This window comes from Balaenoptera physalus (assembly GCF_965194825.1).
Source record: "Balaenoptera physalus genome assembly, chromosome: 19".
Classification (NCBI taxonomy): domain Eukaryota; kingdom Metazoa; phylum Chordata; class Mammalia; order Artiodactyla; family Balaenopteridae; genus Balaenoptera; species Balaenoptera physalus.
This window is the reverse complement of record NC_138900.1, coordinates 51,259,703-51,281,872: the sequence shown is the minus strand read 5'-3', so window position 1 is coordinate 51,281,872 and position 22,170 is coordinate 51,259,703. Positions and strand designations below refer to the sequence as shown.

Here is a 22,170-nt window from a genome sequence, read left to right as displayed (position 1 = left end):
GAGTTCCCAGACTGTGGCTCGACCACAATGCCAGCCAGCCAGACACCAGAACAGGGTCCCTGAAGGCTGTGCTGTGTCCCTGGACCATGAAGCGGTCAGAGGAGGCAGGGCTGCAAGGGAAATGGGGAACTGCAGGGGGCAGGGGGTACTCAGGACAGCAGCTCTTTGCCGACTGGAATAGGAGCGTTTCAGTATTTCGTACCTGGTATGGCCGTCAGGGCACATAACTGCTGTCACAACTCCCAAAAGATCAGAGGCCCAGGCCCAGGCCCAGAAGCCCCTCCTCCCCAAACCCCAGAACTACACACAAGTTGCCCGGGTCAAGGCCTTGAAGCCACCTTGCCCACAGAGCTGCCCTCAGTGGCTCACCGGGTCTCAGGTTCTGGCCACCTCCCGCCAAAACCTGCGCACTCACCAGGTGTGGCTTCTGGGCAGCCAGGTTTCCTTGCCAACCTTGTCAATGCAAAACTTCTGTGGTCCGTTGCTACCTGTTACCCAAAGAAGAACACACTGTATGTAACAGGAGGGTCCGTTCCTCAGGCAGGGCCCTCCGACCGCACCGCAGATGGCTCAGCCCCCTCCCCCGACTTGCTTCCCGGACGACACCAGGTCCCGCTCCCGCTTTGAGCTGTCCTCACCGCCACCCAAGGGTGCCAGCAGGGCAAGGGAAAACATACCAATGAGCTCGGTGAATCCCCCAACAGGCAGGCGGCAGGTCCCAGTGACAAACTGCAGCAGCCGGATTCTCTTCTCGTTGTCCATCTCCTTCACCACCTGGAACCCCGCAAGCCAAGGCAGAGTCAGGGCCCCCATGGCCCAGCACTCCGCCCGGACCTGTCACTCTCCAGTCAGCCAGGGCCCCTCTTTAGGGCTGAGAACATGGAGCCCAGGCTGGGTGGGGAGGTGACAGCCAGTACCTGGGAAACCCCAAGGCTGCTCGAAGAGGCTGTGCTTACAGACCGTTCCCACCAATCTATGTGACATCTCTTGGTCTCAGGGACACCTCAGGCCAGGTAGTCTCCTTCCCATGCAAGTTCCACTTTTAAAAACACACTAAGGGGCTTCCCTGGTGGCTCAGTGGTTAAGAATCCGCCTGCCAATGCAGGGGACAGGGGTTCGATCCCTGGTCCGGGAGGATGCCACATGCCATGGAGCAGCTAAGCCCGTGTGCCACAACTACTGAGTCCACGCACCGTAACTCTGAAGCCCGCGCGTCTAGAGCCCGTGCTCCACAACAAAGAGTAGCCCCCGCTCACTGAAACTAGAGAAAGCCCGTGCGCAGCAAAAAAGACCCAACGCAGCCAAAAAATAATTAATTAATTAATTTTAAAAAAATTACTAAGGATGAGAGTGACTGCTTAATAGGTATGAGGTTTGTTTTTGTTTTTGTTTTTGTTTTTGGCTGCACTGCATGGCTTGTGGGATCTTAGTTCCCCGACCAGGGATTGAACCAGAGCCCTAATCTGGGCCCTCGGCAGTGAGAACTTGGAGTCCTAACCACTGGACTGCCAGGGAATTCCCTGTATGAGGTTTCTTTTAAAGGGAGATGAAATGTGCTGGAATTCGGTAGTGGTGATGGTTCCACAACATTGTCAAAAGCCACTGTAAAAGCCACTGAACTGTATACCTTAAAATGCTTAACATGGTGAACTTTTATGGTATGTGAATTTTACCTCCACAGAAAACCTATATACGCTCATTCTTTTTTATGTATGCTATACTTCAAAAGGACAACAACGGCAAGACCCACTCATATAAAGGAATCGATTCACTGTATCCAGGACATCAAGCTCTTTCAGCTTCTCTGGAGCAAGCCCAGGCTTTCCCACCCCACCTGGCGGGAAGGAGACCACGCGACCCACGAGAGCTCTCCCTCCTGCCTAAACCACCCCCTGTCCACACACACACACCAGCATTGGGAGCTGGCCCACCGCTGACACCTCCTGCCAAATGCAGTGGCCACGACCCAGCTGCAACAGCTCCTTTCGTCCCAAGGGTGGGTTTTTCATCTCCTTTTGCAAGTTGGGGGAGGTGAGGAGAGTGTCACAGACGAGGGAGGTGATAACACAAGCGTCCTCAAGTTTGCGGTCGAATTGGGTCTCGCTTTCTGTGGGGACTGCTCAAACATCCCTGGCCAGGCCCTCACCCTGACTGCAGGGACCAGACCCAGTACCCACCTGCCAGAACCACTGGATCTGCTTGCTGTTCTTGGTATAGTGCCGGTAGATAGTGTTCTTCTGCCAGTCGCTCATGTCTATCTCCTGCATGCCACACAGCATCAGCTGCGGTGGAGAGAGAGGGTGTCAGGCACCCGGCGCCAGCCCTTTCCCCATGCTGCGCCGTGCCTCATCCACTCCCTGGCAGATGAAAGCACCCCACACATCTTCAACTATTTCTGCTGGCAGTTTTAATAATATGGGTAACATGTGGACCCCCTGCAGACAAGGGCCCAGGTGAGGGCAGGTGCGAGACGCAAATCAATGTTATTCGCCCACTGCCACCGTCCTGGGAGAGTGCAGGGCTTTACTGGTGAGTCGCTGTGGGTGAGCGGCGAGGCTATCAAAGGGCAGGACAGGGGCAGGGGTTCAGGGTCCCAACAACCTCAGCCCTCACCTCCAGCTCTTTCTCGTCAAAGTAGCGCAACCACTCCAGGGGGGCCACCTCGTTGAAGCCATCAAGGAAGGCCTTGGTCTGCTCTTCCACGCCCCGGGTGAAACGCCAGTCAGTCAGCAGCCTGAAACCAAGACCGGCTGTCGGAGGAGCCCGAGACCCACTGCCTAGGAGGCCACCGCCAGGGCCTGCCTGGGGGCTGTTATCGGCAGCAAGGAGGCAGCTGAGAGTTGACCTCGGGCAGGCGGGACTCCCAGGCTGCGGCCGGCCCCAAGGGCACGGCCTTTAAAACCTCAGAGTAACCCGGAGACGCTTGAATCTTTGAAATCCCCCCCTCCTGCTCCTCTCACCACTGCTGCCTGAACCTCAGACGAGTGGAGGTTAAAAGACGAGACAAAGGGTCCTGAAGTAATGGGCACATTCATGCACAATCTCATGTGCGATAGTGGGTTTAAGCGGGCAGGACACAGACACCCTTTGAGTTAGGAGAAAGAAGAGGGATGCGTCGAAGCTTTATGCCTCTTCGAAGAAATTCAGCCTTGCGGTCTTGACGTCTACCACTTGGGAACAAAGGGCACCCAGGAGCTGGCACAGAGGGCCTCGGGCTCTGGCTGCCCCGGCTCTGGTCAGCACGTGACTGGCCATGGCAGCCATCTAAGGTCAGTGCAAAGTGAGAGGTTCTTTCCATCCCTGGTGACCCCGGGGCCACGCGTGGGGGCCTGGCTGAAGAGGGGGCCCCAGGATGAGAGCGGGAGACCCTTTCTCTGCAGCCAGCTGTGTCTCTGCTCCCCTTTCTCCAGGCCCCTGGCTCCCCAGCGCCTGAAACTCACATGATGTACTCTTCCTTGTTCTCCTCTGTCACTCGGATGCTCTCACCACCTTCCTTCAGCTCATGGGTTGTCACCTTGCCCAGGATCTCCATGTCCTGAATGAAGTACAGCTCTAGGCCGCACTCTTCCAGATTGTTCTCTCTGGGGGCACGAGAGACCAAGAGGGAAGATGTCTGTCTTAGAAGGGTCTTCCCTCCCTCCTGCTCCGTCACTCACTTTTAGTGCCCGTGGGACACGAGGACTCACAGGTGGCCTAGAACCCAGAAAGGTGTCACGGGACATCTCCCTGATGCAAGGAGAGAATTCCAGAGCTGCCCTGCAGGGGGACCTAGAAGCTGTGCCTCCACCCGCACTACTACCCACCCTGAGACTCCCTCTTCTCCCAGCACAGGGCGATGGAGGGGACTCACTTGATCCAGATGATCGATTTGTAGAATTCGGGGTCGATGGATTCCAGGTCTTTCAGGGTTGGTCTCTTGTTTAGCATCCGCTTGTAGAAAGGGAGGGTGAAGCCTGTATCGATGAACTTTCCATGGTACAGAGCCTGAGGAAGGAAGAGACATGGCAGAGAGATCTGGTTTTCCTAGGACGCCCCATATCAGCTACTGCCCAGCTACTGCTCCCTGCCCTCCTCAGCATCCGGCTACCCCAGGGGCCTGAAGGGAAAGCCTGCAGCACTCTTGGTCCCGCCTGCAGACCTCGGAGATGAGCAGAGCTGGCTGCTCAGGAACCCACCTCCGGCCCACTGCCTGCCTGCCGGCTCCCTGCTCTAGCAGAGATCTGCCCCCAGGCGTACAGAGACGACTCATTCAGCACAGCTCCAGGTGGCGGCCCTGACTCACTGCTGCTCTGAGCTGGGCAGCAGAGGCAGCCAAAAATAATGCAGACGCGGCTGCTGGCGGGCCAGTGGTGAGTAATAGTCTAGGGTTTTACTGGTCTGTCCTGTCCGCTGCAGGGCCAGGCGGGTCTCTAGACCGGGGAAGAATGTGCCCACTTCCTGAGCCCAGCACCTTGGCCAAGAACTTCCAGACAAAGGGAAGGGACATATTTAGTCATGGGCTCTTGGGTCCTCCTGAGAGGGGAGCGGGGCAGACACTCACTCGGGAAGTCAGGGGAAGAAGTGAAGGAAAGCTAGCAGTGAAACCTCTCAAACTATCAAATGTGGCAGCGGGACCGTGGCCCTCACGGGCTCCCGTCCCCATCCTGGTTCGTGATGCTCATGAGACACTCAACAGGATATTCACACTGTGCTCCTGTTTCTACGTAAATACAAATACCTAACTCCCCCCTTCCCTACTTTGCCATCCTCCTGACAGATGCCTCCTGCATCTTGCACCAACCGGTCTACTAGGGCTCTATTCTCAGCTAGTGTAGATTCCAAATCCCCTTCCAGAAGGCCTGAGTCTCAGTCGGACATTCCCAAACGCTGCCACCCAGCTTGTGGCAACACCCAGAGACAGGCAGCAGGTGGGCCGTGCCCGTCATGCCCCACCCTCAACAGAACATGTGCTGAATGTTAAGTGAAGACTTTGATCCAGGGACCCTCGGCTTTCGCTTGACAAATCCTACACAAATCAACACGAAAACCTTCTCAGCGCCCTGGGGTGGCCACTGAGAGAGCTCTGAACTATTTCCAGAACTCTCGCTAGCTTTTTGCATCTTTAGTGAGTAGTTCTGTAAAAGGATGAGGGTGGGGCTCAGAGAGGGGGGCGCCAGGCTGCAGCGGCTGCTGGTGGTGTATAGGGTCGCCGCCCTCCCTGGAGGGGTCGTGGCAGCGAATCTTACCATGGCAATGAATCTGCCAATAAAGCGGAAGTAGGTGAGGTGGTCGGGGTTGATGGAGGAGGCGGGGTTGATCTGCAGGCAGTAATTGTTCTTCCCGGCGTATTCAAATAAACAGTACATGGGGTTGAGCACCTCGTGGGACAGGAGGAAAAACCACTCTCTGTGAGAGAAGAGAGAGAAAAACGGAACTAATGGATCCCTCCCTGCACACCTGTTCTGGAGGTGCGACTCTCCTGTGCTGTCCTGTTTCACCTAGTCTGGAGACACGCGTCCTGGGGAGGCAGCCCCACTGGGATCAGCACCTGGGCTAACCTCTGTGAACAGCTGGTCAGTGAACGGGGCAGGGTCAGACCTAGGGTGAACCACAACAACTGCACTTGACGATGATGCTCAGGAAAACCTGCGTGCCTGCATGTTGGCTCCAGGTGCTGCATTCCAGGACTTTCCATCTGTTATCCAGAGCGCCTAATGGCAAAGGAGCTCCTTGCACCCGGAGCCACTATGCACAGTTGTGTAGGCTGTGCACTGCACAACGACACGATGTTACAGTATCACAGATCTGTACATTTATCACAACAATTTTCCTGCAAGTAGCAGTCAGGCTGCCTTTTTTCTGATAAAACCAGTATATCTCGGCCATATTCCAACACAGAAGTGTCTTGACAAAGGGCATCTTTTTCTAAATCTTGCAAAGGTGCTGTATGAACAGCAGTCACCCTGCTTCCACCCTACCTGAGTAGGCAGCATAATGTGAATACGAGGTAATACGTTACTAACTCCGTCTGCATGAAAACTCTGTAACCCGTGCGGTGTCTACACTTCACTCCCACCAGCTACCACGCAGGTATCTCACTGCCCTTGCACTTTTCCATCCCCTCACCCCAGACCCCATCAACCACACCCTTCCCCATATGTCCACGCATTCATCTGAACCAATGCCCACGCCTTAGCATCTCTTTGCTCCCTAGGTACAAGCCTCAAGCCAGAATTCAGAGTCCTTTGGGGCTTGGGCTAAACCAGCAGGGGGACGTCCCAAGGGGGCCAGTCCCTGGCTGCTGGGCTGTTTGTGGCCAGGCAGACGAGGAGTCCTTCGATGCAGAGGGTGCCCCGGTATCCTGTCCGTGGTTCTACCCTGTGGTAGAACAGCATGACGTAACCTACCATAGGGTAAAACCACTGGCAGGACACAGAGAGACAGACACACACGGGGCGGGAGCCACACCACCAAGCAGAGCCTAGAGAGGAGGTCACCACAGTCACCACGGAAAAAAGAGCAATCGATCCGTGGGTGCCAACACAGAGGGCAACGCCACCAGCACACAGAGGACCAGAAGCAAGTTAACCCAACACCAAGTGAGAAGACGTCCCCACACCATGAGAGGTCAGCAAGCTGAGCAGTCACCGCAGGCCAGGATGCTCCTTCTCTCTGCCGGGGCCCTTGTGCCCCATCGTCCAAGGCAACATTTTGCCAGAGAGTCTGTTAACTTTTGTAGGTGGGCTGGGGTAAGGGCAAGACAATGCTTTGAGCTCTTTTTAGGGTTATATCAGCTATTTTAATTTATTGACCCTGTGCACATGACACGCAGCTGAGTACTAATCAACGCCCTTTGGATTGTGACACAGTTTATACATGCCAGGTATACACCAAGACAGCCGACTTAACACGCCCCGGCTGCCTCAAGACGAAGTGAAGCCCAGGGTCGATTCTACCGGACAACCACTTAACACTGATATTTAGCCACTGACACTGGTGTAGCCGGAAATAATGACAGGTTGGTTGGTAAAGAGCCATTGTCCTGAGCCCCTCCCCCAGAAGCCCCCTAGCCTCCCCATGACCCAAAAACTAAAGGATTAATACCTAGCCCAGCAGGGGACCCCCGGACCCAGCTCCAGCGCCCCTTCGGACTGGCCACACCCCTGCCCACTCCTGAAGATGCAGGAGAGATCTGGCAACACTCTGAGCAAGAAGGAGGCAGCTTTCTGGGCGTGGGCCGTGTAGCCAGGGGAAGCGGGGTGCAGCGCAGCCTTCCAGGGCTCCCAGCTCACCTGGCAATGCCTCCATAGTCCAGGCCCTCCTCGCCGCGCATGATGATGTAGAGCCGGCGGCGCAGGTCATAGGGCTTCATGTTCATGATCTGGGGAGACAGAAGATCGTGGCCAGCCTGCCACTCTCCCTTCCATGGCAGGCTGGGGGGTGGGGGACAGGGGACTGCCAGGCCTGCTCTTCGGCAGATACCGGTCACCAAGGCCCACGCCTTGAGAACTCTACCATGTGGACTTAACAGACTACATGATAGAAGACAGGGTAGCAGGAAGGGACCTCCTGCCTGCCCCTGGTCTTAGACATGGTGATTATTCTCTAACCTGTTGGAAAGAATCCTCAAAAAGTGTCTGCCTGGAAACGCTGATCTTCACATGGCTGGGGAGAGCATTTGACTGATAAGAAAAGGAAAAAACAAACCTCAAATTGGGGTCTTGGTGGTAACTATTCAGTCTGGTCACCTGTCTGTCTGAACAGGCTTCCCCATCCCCCTGGGCTTGGGGAGAGAACTTGGCTGGCTTCCTAGAGATAACGTCACAAAACTGCTCGAGGTGAGACAAGTGACCTGCTCCCACCTAAGACACAGGCATTCCAACACCTGCTGCTGGGCTAGAAAATTGTGCTGAAATAACTCTACAACCCCAATCTCCGGGGGAGGTCCCAGTACCAGAACTCACATGGCAGAGGAAACGGAACTGGTGATACTTCCACCGAAAACTTCGGTCATAGGCACCAGGGGAACCTTGCTTCGTCCTGGAAAGAGCAAAGATTTCTGGAATCCATGTGATTTCTCAAAAATTAGCAACGCATCTTGTTAGTCCTAAGGAAAGCTGATGCTGTGTTAATTTAAAGACGAGTAAAGTAAGGCATAAAAGAAAGAAAGTGACTGCCATTAAGATCTTCTGAAGATTTGAAGACTAAAAAGAACTAGAAATAAAGCCAGGGGGACTTCCCTGGTGGCGCAGTGGTTAACAATCCACCTGCCAAGGCAGGGGACACGGGTTCGAGCTCTGGTCCGGGAAGATCCCACATGCCACAGAGCAACTAAGCCCGTGTGCCAGAACTACTGAGCCTGCGCTCCAGAGCCCATAAGCCACAACTACTGAGCCCACGTGCCACAACTACTGAAACCTGTGCACCTAGAGCCCGTGCTCTGCAACAAAGAGTAGCCCCCGCTCGCCGCAACTAGAGAAAGCCCACGTGCAGCAATGAAGACCCAACGCAGCCAAAAATAAATAAATAAATAAATTTATTTAAAAAAAAGAAAGCCAGACCTCTTGCTTTTAGAGAAAGACCACCAGTGTTATTCTGAGTAAATAGAGTAGCCCCTTCCCTCCACATCCCCACTAGTGTGACATCAAAACTGGTCACTAGAGGGCAGTAAGAGCAGCTATACCAGGCCTGTGCTAAGAGTGATGTCACCTGTGCAAAGTCCTTACCCAGACTCAAACCCTGGGCGAGGATCCTTAAAGGTGGTGGTGCGGGTATTGTGGTCCACGAAGTAACGCACCCCCTCGCTGGTGTACTTCATCTCCCACCCTGGGGGCAGAGCTGGTTCCTGGATCATCCTGGAAACATGGGAAGAGAGGGGCTAAGGGCTGGCCTCACCTTCTGGGCCTCCATGCTAAGGAGGCTGGGGTCCCTGAAGTGCTGCTTTCTCTCTGTTTTCACCCAGGCCCTGCAGAGCCCTTGAGGGTGGGCCTTGAGGAAATGTGCTTGGCAATACCCAAGTCCTGAGGATGGTTCTGCAGCAGAGAGAGGTCATCTACTGTCCCAGGGCCAAAGAACCAGCCCTGGGTGGATGGCCGTGGCCTGAGCGGGCACCAGCAATCCCAAGGCACCCAGTGCTCCATCCCAGACTAGCTTCTGGGGGGTGGGGAGTTGACAGTGCTGGGGCAGGGTTCTCAACCCTTCTGAAATCACACGATCGGCAGCCTGCACAATTGGCACAGAGACCAGCAGCACCTGCCAGCCAGGCCACGCTGTATCCACGAGGAAGGCCAACTTAAGGTGCCACTTTCAAGCTCTCAATGGGCCAACACCATATCATGAGGGTCTCAGGGCACCTGTGTGTGGCCGAAGGTCCCAGAACATCAGCCGTGGAGGACAAATGCAGTCCAAGGCCACCGGGCCAGTACTGGAGGTGCACAGGGCCCAGCCCAGACCCCTCCCGGCCTGAGTCCTTACCCCTGGGTCCGAGGGTCCTCCCACTGGGTAGTGCGTGTGTTATGGTTCACGTAATACACCCGTCCGTTGTCCTGTCTCTTCTCTGCCAGGGGAGAAGAAGGAGAAGCAGACTCTCAGATTGAGACGTCTTGAGCCCATGTCCTCTCCCCTCTGGCTCCCACCTGCCGGGTGCTGGGTCTGAATTTCTACCCCTGTTCCTAACCTGTTAGAGAAGTTTAACCAGCGCGAGCCTGGCTCACTCACATCTGTCACTGGCAAAAAGGACAAAGAGAATCTTGCCCTACTGGGGAGTAGGGGAGGGATATACACATTTTCAACTCCAGATCAAACACCATCTTTGGTTGGTTGATTTGCTGGAGGCCAGGGGGCGGTGTGGCGACACGAAGGGGGAGCAGCCCAGCTGAAACCAGAGGCATAACTGCATCCAGCTGTGTGCAAAGTGGAGGCACAGCCCAGCCTCCCCTGGATCCTGGTCCCCACCCCAGTCCATCATGGATGCTCTCTGGTTCTGCAACCCCTCCATCCACTGGATGTAGCCGACCCAGATGCCCCTGTCCCACAGGCAGGGTCACTGTGGGGTGGCTGCATTTTCCTTCATCCCTCTCTGATCAGCGCTCTGCACCACAGGGCCTACGTACCCCCCTGCTTAAAGGCAAAGTTTTGTTCTCAAACTCCTACATCCCAGCAAAACCTCTATGTTGCATACATGCCAAGAGACATCTGGGGTTGTGGGCACTTACAGTGCCATCTTGGTCTTATACCTAAGTGTGTGTTTCGAGATGGGGCAGTGTTTGGGGAGCTCAGACATACTTTCTATTCTCTGGACAACATTTACCCTCTTGCCCTTTTACTGGTGTACTAACAATGGCGCTGAGTTGTTTGAGGGAGAAACTCTGGGCTCCAGGGGCAAACTCAACTCCAGCTGGTGATTCTGATCTTTAAGAGGGATTGAAAGGGGCGCCCATCAGCTCCAGGTGGATGGCAGGCAAGACCGGAGCAAGACTCCGAACCCAAGAGCGGTCACCTTGCCCAGCTCAAAGTTCCTGGGCTTTCAAACCTGTTTCTGTCCTGAAAACAAACAATGCTCATGGCCCTCCCTCTTTTACGATGACAGGGAGAAATAAAGAAATAAAGAAATAAAAATAATTAGTTCCAGAAGCTACAGGGAAACCAAAAGCTGAAAAAGACACAGACTAGGGAGCCCAGCCCCCTCTCCTTGAGTAGCAGGCTGCAATGTTCACAGTATCAACCCCTGGTCCTGGTCTCTGTCTGACTTACCTGGTATCCACTACTTGATGGAAATTTCAAAAACAAGAGACTCGAAAGAAAGAAAAGAAGGTGACTGGGATTGCTACAGAGCTAGCATCACCTCAGAACAGCCTGTGGGACCGTCCCACAGAAGACCGGCTTCCCGACAGGGTTCTGAGGGGAAGAAGGAGCCGCTCCCAGCCCGGAAGCTTCTGCTTTGAACTAGATCCTCCCGCGTGTTCTCTGCCAAAGGCCAAAGCCGAGGTGGGTGGATCTGTCCCGCCGGGAAGTGCCCTTGTTGCTGCGTGGAGGCCTTTCATGGCCCACTGGAACCACCTTGCTGCATGCAAGGTCGTAGTCTGGGAGCTGGGAAAGTCCTTAGGTGACATCTAGCTTGACCCCATTTAGGAAGAAATGGACTCGGGAGCATTCAGTCACATGCCCAGGGTCAGAGCAGCTGAGACGATGTGGATCTTAAACTTCAGGTGCTCTGACCCCTGGGTCGGTGCTCAGGGAGAATGTGGGATCTCTCCTAGAGGAGTAGAAAGGGACCCAGAACTGAGCACAGGAGACTTGACAGCAGGCTTGCACTAAATGCAACTCTCCTTTGGTTTTGCTATACTTTCTGTTCAATCTTAACTCCCCCTGGGGAGATGACCCTGCCACAGCCCTGGGGAAGCTAACACAAAGCCCAAAGGATTTGATCAGGAAGGTTCCCTGGCCCTCGGCCAGATGTTCTTTTCCTCTCAGTTTCATATCATTACGGTCTTGTGTGTTCTCCTGATCATTTGTAAACAGCACTGACTCCGACCATGGCTCCTATTCCCATCTCAAATATTTCACACCTGGCTTCTAGGAGCTGTTTTCGAGACCCTATAAGCTGCTCTTACTTGGTGACCATCGATTAGCAGAACTGGTACAGAAATAAATCACTTGACTCAGATCCAGGAACAATTCTGGGTCCCCTGCTCTAGTTCACAAGGTCTGCCAGATAGCCTTACAGATTCTTATTTCATCTGATGAGTCTTCCCCTGCCCAGCCAGGGATCCTATGTTTGACCCTCTCACATTTGACTTGCTGCCGATCTCTGAGACAACAGTGAACAATGACCTTTCATCGGTTCAGGGAGCCGGGTGGATCAGCTGTGTGCCTAAGGGATTCCCCAGCTGAAAAGTCAAGAACTGTGTGGAGGCCTCGCTATCTGAGATTTTCCACTAGGAGGACCAGGAGGCCTTTCCAAGTGCCCTGGCACGCAGTGGTAACTGACTAACTGATACCCTGCAGGGCCATAGGGGTTGATGCAACCCTGTAAGTTACTACCAGGGAGTAGTTGTGTCTGTATGGAGAGATGGAGAGGATCCAGTTCAAAAGCTGCACTTTTCCAGGTGATGCTTTTCCTATCATTGTCAGCTTCTTCGTCTTTGTTGGGGAGCACGCCCCGGCCTATCTTAATACTATCTGTGAACACCATCAAACCAGCATTCGCTGTCTTCTGCTAGCCTAACAAACTAAACCTGACCCACAACAGTTCCTGCAAAAACGGCCCTCTTCAGCTCCCAGGGACTCCTGTCGTACATGCTGAACAAAACCCTGACCCAGCTCGGAGCTGCAGAATGTGCTGGGTCCTGCCATCTCTCATGACTCCTTTGTGCATGGCCACTCCTTCCCAGAATAGCCATAAGGCACACCATCTCACCCAAGTCATGGCTGTGCATCCCCCTAACTCATTATTGGCAAATCACACCAAGGACTTGGAGTTCTCCAGTGACAAGGAGAATCCAGTACAACATTATTAACTAGCAACAGTGCACTTTCATAACATCACCAGCCCGCACTCAACTCTCTTATCTGCTTCCCTCTGGCCCCCTTCACAGCCGTTATCATAAATAAAAAGGCGGCTGAAGTCAAAATCAGGCTGAAGTCCTCCAACATCTCAGCTGCAGAGAAAGGTTTGGTAAGGTGTCTAAGCAGACAGCCACGGACCTGAAACAAATGCATCTGGGAATCAGCCAGTGTCAAAATGCCTCCATCAAATAGGATGGATTCTTGAGGAGACACCTTGAAAGTCAGCACCACAACCCAACAGTCCCAAGGCTGCTGGGGGATTTCTCTCATAAGGTCACCCCCCTGGAGCTGTGGCAGGTGAGTGCTATAGGGGTGCAGGGGAACTCAGTTACTTTCCCAACCTTCCAGCTCCATCACCTGCAACTGCTCCAGCTGGGTATCCCCAGAGGGTGTGCTGGAGAGAATAGAAACGGGGAACCAAGGCAGGGAAGTGAGAAGATGTGCAGGGAAAGAGGACAGAGCACAACAGAGCATCAGCTGATGCAGCTGAGGGCACAGAAGGAGAATTCAGTACTTACCCCAGCCAGGAGGGAGGGGGCCCAGTGGGTCATGGTCAGTGGAAGCACTCGAAGACTAAACACAAGAAACACAGCAGAACACAGAAGTTAAAAAAAAAAAAAAAAAAAAGGCCACTGGTTAAAAATAAATCAATCGATAAAAGTAAAAATGCCAAGGACTGGTTTCCACATTTTAGCACTTTGCAGAGTATACGGTGGGGCCTTAGGTGGCATCTGCTCCTCTCGAAAGTCTTCAAAGAAGAAGAAAAACCAAAAAAGAACCCTGCACACTGAGGGCCCAGACGGGTTGTGGAGAGGGTGGAGCGAGGGGGAGGGAGAGGTGTGCAGAGGAAGGTGGGCCAGGACGCCCCCAGGCCAGGCCGGGAGCCGGCCCCAGGCGCGGCAGGAGGAGGGCAGGAGGAGGGCCCGAGCGGGGCTGCCCGGCAAAGCGCGGCCGGTTGGTGCGTCAGCCGCTCAGCTCCTGCTCAAGGCGGCCAAGGCAACTGCAATCACCACCACCTCCAACTTTCTCCAAGAACCACACACGGGAGGGGAAAAAATATCGCAGGCCTTTCCAATGAAATCATTCCCACAAGCCCTGCCCACGCCCAGAGCTTCCTGGCCGGGGGCTGGGCCCTCCTCCCTCCTGGGTGCGCAGGGAGAGGCAGCAGCGGTGTGTGACAGACTGAGGGCACATTCAGGCCCCGGGCCCCTCACCTCCCCCAGGAATGTTTTGCTTCCCTTCACAAAGCACCTTTCTTCTCCTCCGGCCTGAACCTGAAGTTGTTCAGTGTTCTGTGTGCGTCTGTCTGGGGAGGTGGGGCTGGGTCAAGATGACGAGAGAGAGACAGAGACAGAGAGAGAGAGACAGAGAGACAGAGAGAGACAGAGAGACAGAGATACAGAGAGAGACAGAGAGAGAGAGAGGGAGAGACAGAGAGAAGGGGAGACAGGAGAAAGAAGGGCAGCTGACTCCGGGCCTTCAGGGCCGCTGTTTACATTCGAACCTCCACCCCCAGCCTCATTCCGCTGCGGGGTCCCTGGGGCAGGGCTGCAGTGGCCCAAGAGTTCTCATAGCCTGCGGGGAACGGGGGTGCTGTCAAAGACTCTTCACACTGAAATAAAACAAGTATTGTTCCCCGCTGGCTTGCTTTCTCTCTCTCTCTCCTTTTTTTTCCTTTCTTTCTTTCTTTTTTTTTTTTTTTGTGCCAAAGCATTTTTATTTCACTTACTAAAATTTAATTGTTACATGAGGGGGATCAAGTTCTCACTGCAGACTTCGGGCTGCCTGGCGGGCCCCGTCTGGGGGCAGCGGAGCCACACACGGGCAGGAGGATGAATGGAGCTCAGTCTCGGCTTGAGAAAACATTGGTAGAACTCAACTGCCAACGAACCCCCTTCCACGGCCCTCCCTCCACTCCCCGCTGAAAGGACAGAGAAACTTTCTTTCCGAGGTGGCAGCCACAAGCGACTCTTCCAAAGCAAGTTCCAACAAAGACATTTCAGTCTTGAAACCATAGGTTCCTTGATGGGACGGAGCCCCCTTCCAGCAGAGGGCCTCCTAACCAGGCAGAGCGAAACTGCTCGAAGGTGCGGGAAGCTGGGCTGTCCTGGATTTAGGGCATGTTGCCCTCAGCCTCGAGGGTGTGCTTACGACCCCCCACCACCGTTCCGATTTGTCTGACGGCTGCTGAAAGAAAACTTCCCCAATTCACGGAGGTTATTATGGTGTGTGTGTGGAGGGGAGGCGAGGTGAGGGGAGTTGGCTTGTCATAAAACCCAAGCTCCTCCACCTTTTTCGTAGTTAATACATAACAAGAACAGTGGGTACAAAAAACACGCGGCAACAGAAGGGAAGGAACTACCTTGTGAAACAGGCACGCGCTTCAGACAATGAAGCCAAATAGAAGGCGGCGGGTGAGCGTTGAGCTGGACCAGTGTCCTCGCAAAAGGGAAGGGCTACAGAAAAGGTCATTCTAAGAAATTAAAAGAAGCAGCATTTGGTGCGATTTTTGGGGCTGATTCAGGCCTTTTTTCTCCCCCACCAGAGTAAGTGGATGATCTGCAAAGCATTCAGGAGCTCTGCTGGGAAATTAGCTCCCAACTGGTACCAACTGGGCTTCAGCGGGCTTACAGTCATCTCTTGCCTAACTCTACAAATCAACACACCAAAAGGTCTTTTTTCTGACAGCCTTCGTGACCTGCACTGAACTAGAAACAAAAAATGTTTAACGGCCCCTTTCTTAACCTTTGCCTTTTTTTTTTTTTTTTTTTTTTAATTTTATTTATTTATTTATTTATTTTTTGGCTGTGTTGGGTCTTCGGTTCGTGCGAGGGCTTTCTCTAGTTACGGCAAGTGGGGGCCACTCTTCATCGCGGTGCGGGGACCGCTCTTCATCGCGGTGCGCGGGCCTTTCACTATCGCGGCCCCTCCCGTTGCGGGGCACAGGCTCCAGACGCGCAGGCTCAGTAGTTGTGGCTCACGGGCCCAGCTGCTCCGTGGCATGTGGGATCTTCCCAGACCAGGGCTCGAACCCGTGTCCCCTGCATTAGCAGGCAGATTCTCAACCACTGCGCCACCAGGGAAGCCCCCTTTTTTTTTTTAATGTCAGAAATTAAATGTTCACACAGTGTTGGCTCTCTTTCATGAAGGTGGTTTTTTGAAAAATGCCTTTAGTATCCTCTCATTCTCATTCCTAGAGGTGGAGAGAAGAGGAGGCGGACAGGAAGGGAGAGAGACCAGAGACTCATAAACACGAGCGACACGTGAAATGGGTCAGTGGAAGTTGACGCTCATAATGATTTTACCTCTTACAGTTAAAGCAAAGCACTTGATTATTTTGGATATTTCTTCCCTAACGTATATAGTACAACTTGAAAAATGTTTAAAGGAAGTGAACAGAAGCCAAGAAGACACAAAAAATTAAAAGCTATATATCCTGGCCAGAAAACCAAAACCCAAAAACCCCACATCTCCAGTGAGCCAACCAACTTCCCCTTCTCTCCTGCCACACCTTCCCCTGAAATAAGAGATCCCAAGTGTTACCTGGAGCATGGCTGGAAAAGCACAGAGAAAGGGGTATGGCAGGGGAGGGGACTGCGGTCAGAAAAGAGATCCAGGGATGTGCAGGTGACTCTAAGAGACAAGACAGTTTCCTTTATTATTAAGAAGAGAAAGGAATGCTGTTGAATAGTTTTCCTGGTAACCGTCCCTGGGTTGGAAGAACTGGGGTGCAGGCCATGAGCCAGAGGGCTCACATGAGTTCAAGTCCCTTAGGGACTAAAAGCATTTAGTTCCAGTAATATTTTAAGATACAAACTCAGAAATAAAGAATGTCTAGCAAATACAGCCGAGGGCAAGACAAGCTCTGGGAAGGGCACAGAGGTTACAGTGTGGAAGGCAGGCTCCTTTTTTTTTTTTTTTTTTTTTTTTAAGGATGCACCCAGTGGGCACAGAACAAAACCCAGGTGCTTGAGAATTTGATCCAAGGGGCTCTTTGCAGAGCAAGAAACAAAGTTGTCTGTTTCTGGATAAAGCACTTTGGCGTCCATACGTTAGGAGCCGCAGGAGGATTTGCTTCAGTCTTGCCAACACTGGCTACACCTTTGATTATCAGGGGAGCATCAGGCAGGAGTGGAGGAGGAGTTGCCACAGAAATAGTAGTAGGCTGCAAGCAGAGTCCCGTCGCAATTACAAGATGCACACGACTGGGCTGGGCATGCTCGGCGGACCGCAGCAGGACCACAGAACAGAGGGCAAATCGAAACTGCAGCGGCCAAGCGCAAGTACGTGCACGATGATCGCAAGTAACAACGGCACACTGGGGCGTCAGGAGAGGGAAACGTGTCAGAGATAAGGGGATGATAACATCGAGACCGACAAAGGTATGCATTGAGGCAGGAAGGAATTGCAGGAGACTGCCATCTGGGATTCCCTTGATTTCCCATATTGAACTGTATTTCGTGTTCTCTGCAGGCAGCAAAGAAGAACAAGGTCTGGTTTCAGCCCAGCAGCAGCAGCAGGAGGAGGAGGAGGAGGAGGGGAAGCCAATGGTATAGTATCAGCTCTTAAGTCTTCCGAGTCAAACCCTGGGCCAAGGCCAAACCCCAAAATAACTCTATGAAAGCGACTCTTCTTACTTGTAACCAGGACATGGCACCATAGCAAACAAGAGGGGCAAACGAAACCCAGAGGGGAGGGAAATCAACAGACACACATTGAAAGCTGACCCAAAAAAGATTCCTACCACGTTTTTCAATACGAGTCTTGTTTCAGGAACAAAAGGGAACCATCACCTCCATCCAGAACCCTCCTGGATCCCCAGCCAAGCTGAGAAAACCATGTTAGAGGACTCAGAGAGAACATTTTCTTTCAAGCGCTGAATTTTTACTTTTAGGAGGCACTCCAAGTCAAAGTTCTACCTCTGCAGGCCTGGAATGATGTTGCTAAAATGAGAGAGACAGGAGAGAGGAATGAAGGCTCCAAAAGACCGAGCAGACGTGAGCTCCAGAATCTTCCCTTTCACACACCAAACATCTGGGTCAACTGACAGAACCTACACAGTGCATGGGAGGGTAGGAAAAAAAAAAAAGAGTCCTTCAATGGAGTTTTCTTTTTTAATTTAAGAAGTCGGGTAAACAGGGAGACAAAACCATGTGAGACTCCTAAAACGCGTCCTCGTCTCTAAGTCAAAGGACAAAGATGCCCCAGACCTTTCCAGTTTTGCAGCCATGACCACCCAAGAAAATGGCAGGGAAAGTCTTTGGGGCCCAGCTCAAAAGGAATAATTTCTGAAATGCAGAGAAGGACCAGATTCCACCCAATTTTGAAACATGCCAGAACCGGATGCCCGGCATGTATGAAGGGGGCTGTGGAGTGGGAGGCCAGATGCCCAGCAGTGCTGCACCAGGTAGACCACTGGGCACGGGTTGTAGACAGGCATCATAGCTACCTTGGAGGCAACTCAACGTGACAAACACCAGACTTTCTGCTCATCCATACTAAGGAAACACTGTATGATGAGCAATCAGCCCCAACAGACAGAAGAAGGAACAAGCCAGCCAAGGCCAATGCCACCATGCCTTCTGGTTGATGGGGTAGCTCCTGCTTTGGGTGAGCAGAGAAAGAGCTGGAAATGACGGCAAAGCTGATGATGAATGCTATTAACTGGAATTACAGGTTTTCTGAGCATTTAGAAATGGGTTGTGGGGTTAAAGTTCATTTCAAATAGAAACAATGTGAGTTAAACGTGGTGATGTCCTAGACCAGCTCAAAAAGTTTCCAACTTCCGACATACCACACCCTGTGCAGGTTCCACTGCAGGGGGAACAAAGCTTCATGTTCAAGGGGCTTTGAGAAAATGTAATCAGAGTTCCAACTTGGGAATCCCACTTCTCTCTGCCAAAGAAGTTGTGTGGCTGGGCTCCCCACCAAGCACCAGGCTGCTGGTAGGGCCTCTAATGAGAGAGAGACCCAGGAAGGAAGGTTCCTAAAGGGACCCAGTATGGGAGACCATTAGACAGTTAATTTGGGACCACAACACTCTGACTTCTGGACGAGAAGGTTAAATGTTATTCTGTAGGTAATGACCACAGAAGGTTTTGAGCCAGTGATTAATAATGTAGAGCAAAGCCCCATTCCTTAAATCTTCCACAGTGATTTATTTTAAAAGTGACAAAATGGGGAATTCCCTGGTGGTCCAGTGGCTAGGACTCCAAGCTTCCACTGCAGGGGACCCAGGTTCGATCCCTAGTTGGGAAACTAAGATCCCGCAGCTGCGTGGCACGGCCAAAAAATTAAAAAGAAAAAAAAAAAGTGACAAAATGACAGTGATATTTGAAGACTGCTCTGCTAGAAACAGGCAGTACAGATTGGAGGAGAGAGAATGACAGCAAAGAGACAATTCCAAGGCTGCCTTAACCATTCAGGTGGGAGGGACAGAGGAAAATCAGGAATCAGATAGAAGAAGGCTGATCTAGACCGGTGGTCAATACACTTTTTCTGTAAAGGGCCACAAAAATATTTTAGGCTTTATGGGCCACCTGGTCTTTGTTGTGGCTACTCAACTCTGCCATTGTAGCATGAAAGCAGCCACAGTCAATACCCTCACTATGGGGTGTGCTTGTGTTCCGATAAAACTTTATTTACAAAACCAGCTGGGGGCCCATTTGGCCCAAAGGCCATAGTTTGCCCACCCCAAATCCAGATGAACTTTAAGGTCCCTCCATCCTTCAGAACCTGTCAGATAATAAACATCTAAAGAAAACCAGTAGCAGCAATAGAAAGGGAAGGATTTGGGTGACTGCTTTGACTTGAAAAGGCAAGGTATGGGAGAGGTCACAGCAAACTTCAGGTCTCAAGTCTGGGTAAATGGACCTGGATGGAGGGACCAGAAGAGAAATCCAGTCCTGGAAGGAAGATGGGGGAATTCAGTTTCAGATACACGTCCTGAGTCCATAAACACAGAAGGTGGACATGAAGTCACTAAGTTAGAAACACTGGAGTTTGAGGAATTTCACTGTGATGAGTAAAATCTCCAGTGTCAGAGCACTGACATTTCTAGCCACCATTTTCCCTGCTCGCCAAACAGGTGGACGGAGAACGTGCGTGGCCGCTGGAAGGCTCCCCTCCCTCGCGGCTGGCCCCCGGCTCTCACCTGGTAGAGGAATCTCTGGCTGAAGTGCTGCATGGCGCCCTGGAGCTGGTTGCGCTGGGACTGCCACTGCTCATAGTTCCGCACGTACTCGGCCGTGGGGCGCTGCCACGTGGTGGTCCGAGTGTTGTGGTCCACATAGTAGAACCTGCCTCGGGGGTCTGTGCGTTTCTCCCAGCTGCAAACATCAAGCTCAGAATGAATACAGTGACCACCTCACCCCTCCGCTCAAATGCTAGAGAAATCTCAGGATGGCTGGCAAGGAGGAGGGTGAGGAAGGGTCTGGTGTGGGGTCTGGCACAGGAGTTTGGCTGCTCCGGGGAGGCACAGCCAGGTGGGCTCCAGTCACGGAGGCTTCCAGGGCTTAGATGATTCTAGCAGACATCTGTGGTTGCCCCCTCAGCCACCAATCCTTCTTTACCAACAGCTCCTGATTTCCATGTCAGAGATCCAAGTGGTTCTGGGGCACCTGACTGAACTCCCAACCCTGGAGTTGAACTGTTGACTGGACCAGGAGTGGGCAAGTGACCTATGCTGAGCCAATCAGGATGAATCTCATGGCTTTTGCTAGTTATGGTGGGAAGAATATAGTCTCTCTTCTTTGCCGGATATGACTGAGAAAGTATGCAGTCCTGGGACTGGCTACCATCTGGGACCCAAACACAATATGAAGTTGACCCAGTAGATGGCAGAGCAGAAAAATGGGAAAAAAGCCAGTCTCCTGGGGATACTTTGAGCCACTGGATCATGGTTCACTTGAAACCAGGATCTACATCTAGAATTTTTAGTTACATGAGGCAGTGAATTCTCTTCATTATTCAAGCCAATTTGGATCCCAATTTTTGTTCCTTGAAACTGAAATTATCCTGATATAAGGTGCCAGTGAAAATACGTTGCATGATCACGAGAAGAAGAGTTGGTGCAAATGACAGCAGGACTCTCCACATTATCTTTTGTTGAGGAAGCAATCTTTCCAAAGTTGGCCCTAAAATATCCATGGGCAAGGCAGGGCTAGAACAGAGAGTAAAAATCCTCAGCTGTGCTTGGTAGATGTAACTTGATTTCCACATACACAGGGAAGAAGTGATCAAAAGAAAGTAAGAAAGGGAACTCCGCAGGGTGATAGAAATATTTTACATTTTGATGGAGTGTGAGTTGCATAAGTGTACGCATTTGTCAAAGCTCAGTGAACTGTATAACTAAGATCTGTTTATCTCACTGTGTGTAAATTATATTTCAATTTTCAAAAATGAATTTGAATCTAATTAAGCCTCCATATCTAATGACCAGTTTACCAGGAGAGATAAGGAATAAAGGAACATATAACACAACACCAGGAGTCACAATCAGCCACATCCAGAATGTGAGAAATTCTACAAGACAGATGCCCAGGATCTTCGACAAATAAATAGCCAGAAAAAAACAAGGAAGGGTGGGGGAACTTATAGATTAAGAGAGACTTATGAGATCAGCCAAAAGCAATGTGTTGATCTTGAGTTTGGATCTGATTCAAACAAATCAAGTGTGAAAACATTTTTAAGACAATTGGGGAAAACGCAACACAGACTGTGTATGACATAAGTAAGGAAATATTGTTAATTGTGTTGGGTGGGATAATGGTATTTTGGTTATGTTTAAAACAAAACACTCATCTGTTAGAGGTGTATGTGATGTATTTATGGATCCAAGGATATGATGACTGGGATTTGCTTTACAATTCATTGGTCCCCTCCCCTGAAAAGTGGGAAGATCAGATAAAACAAAATGTTATTAACTGTTAGAACCAGGCAATGGTTACAAGGGATTCATTGTACTATTCCCTCAAATTTGCTGTATGCCTGAATTTTCCATTATAAATTTGAAAGGGTAAGGGGGAGAAAAGGAGTTTTAAAAAAATAAGAGAGAGATACCACTGAAGAAAACAGGGTTAACCCAACGGAAAAGGAACCCAAAATGGGTTACACTGTACGATTCCAAAGTGTTGGAGGGTCTTTGTTCCCTAACGACCTTCTCGTATCATCTCTGAATTCTGATCTTATTCACATGACTATGGCGCTTTGGTCTGATACTTTCCTCAGCTTTCAGGGTTAGCCTCCTAGCTGACTTTTGTTGCCACCCCTTCAACAATTCTTTCAAACTCAAAGCCTCCCTAAAAATGGCTTCTCCTCAAGTAGTTCCCAGTCCCTGTTCACAGACTGCGTCTGGATTCCTCTTGCTGGACTGCCTTGCCGTCCTGACCTGCTGTCACTTTGGATTCAACTAAATGCCATCCCTCTCGCCCCAAACCTGAGCCTTTCACCGTCCTCCCTGCATCAGTCCTCCTCCCAGGCATGAAACAACACCATCATTCCCGACTCTTCCTTTCCTACTGATGTCAGTAAGCCACTCAGCCCGAGGGCTTCATTTTATTTGTCTCCCTGCCCTTGACTTTCCATTTCTACGTCCAACTATCTCTGAACTAATCTCTTTATCCA

At 51.7% G+C, this 22,170-nt stretch overlaps 1 protein-coding gene across 1 annotated transcript in view; it reads right to left on the bottom strand.

Annotated features, from left to right (window-relative positions):
• The window catches only part of WWP2 (WW domain containing E3 ubiquitin protein ligase 2), a 148,304-nt gene that overhangs the window by 1,908 nt on the left and 124,226 nt on the right, over positions 1-22,170 (bottom strand). Inside the window, exons 10-23 of the mRNA XM_082436155.1 lie at positions 19,700-19,874; positions 13,065-13,119; positions 9,454-9,535; positions 8,706-8,834; positions 7,944-8,019; positions 7,590-7,661; positions 7,272-7,360; positions 5,226-5,385; positions 3,851-3,984; positions 3,441-3,581; positions 2,614-2,734; positions 2,178-2,282; positions 678-774; positions 416-488 (exon numbers count right to left, since the gene is read on the bottom strand). Coding sequence (XP_082292281.1) covers positions 416-488; positions 678-774; positions 2,178-2,282; positions 2,614-2,734; positions 3,441-3,581; positions 3,851-3,984; positions 5,226-5,385; positions 7,272-7,360; positions 7,590-7,661; positions 7,944-8,019; positions 8,706-8,834; positions 9,454-9,535; positions 13,065-13,119; positions 19,700-19,874 — 1,509 coding nt within the window. The remainder of the gene's footprint in view (positions 1-415; positions 489-677; positions 775-2,177; positions 2,283-2,613; positions 2,735-3,440; positions 3,582-3,850; positions 3,985-5,225; positions 5,386-7,271; positions 7,361-7,589; positions 7,662-7,943; positions 8,020-8,705; positions 8,835-9,453; positions 9,536-13,064; positions 13,120-19,699; positions 19,875-22,170) is intronic.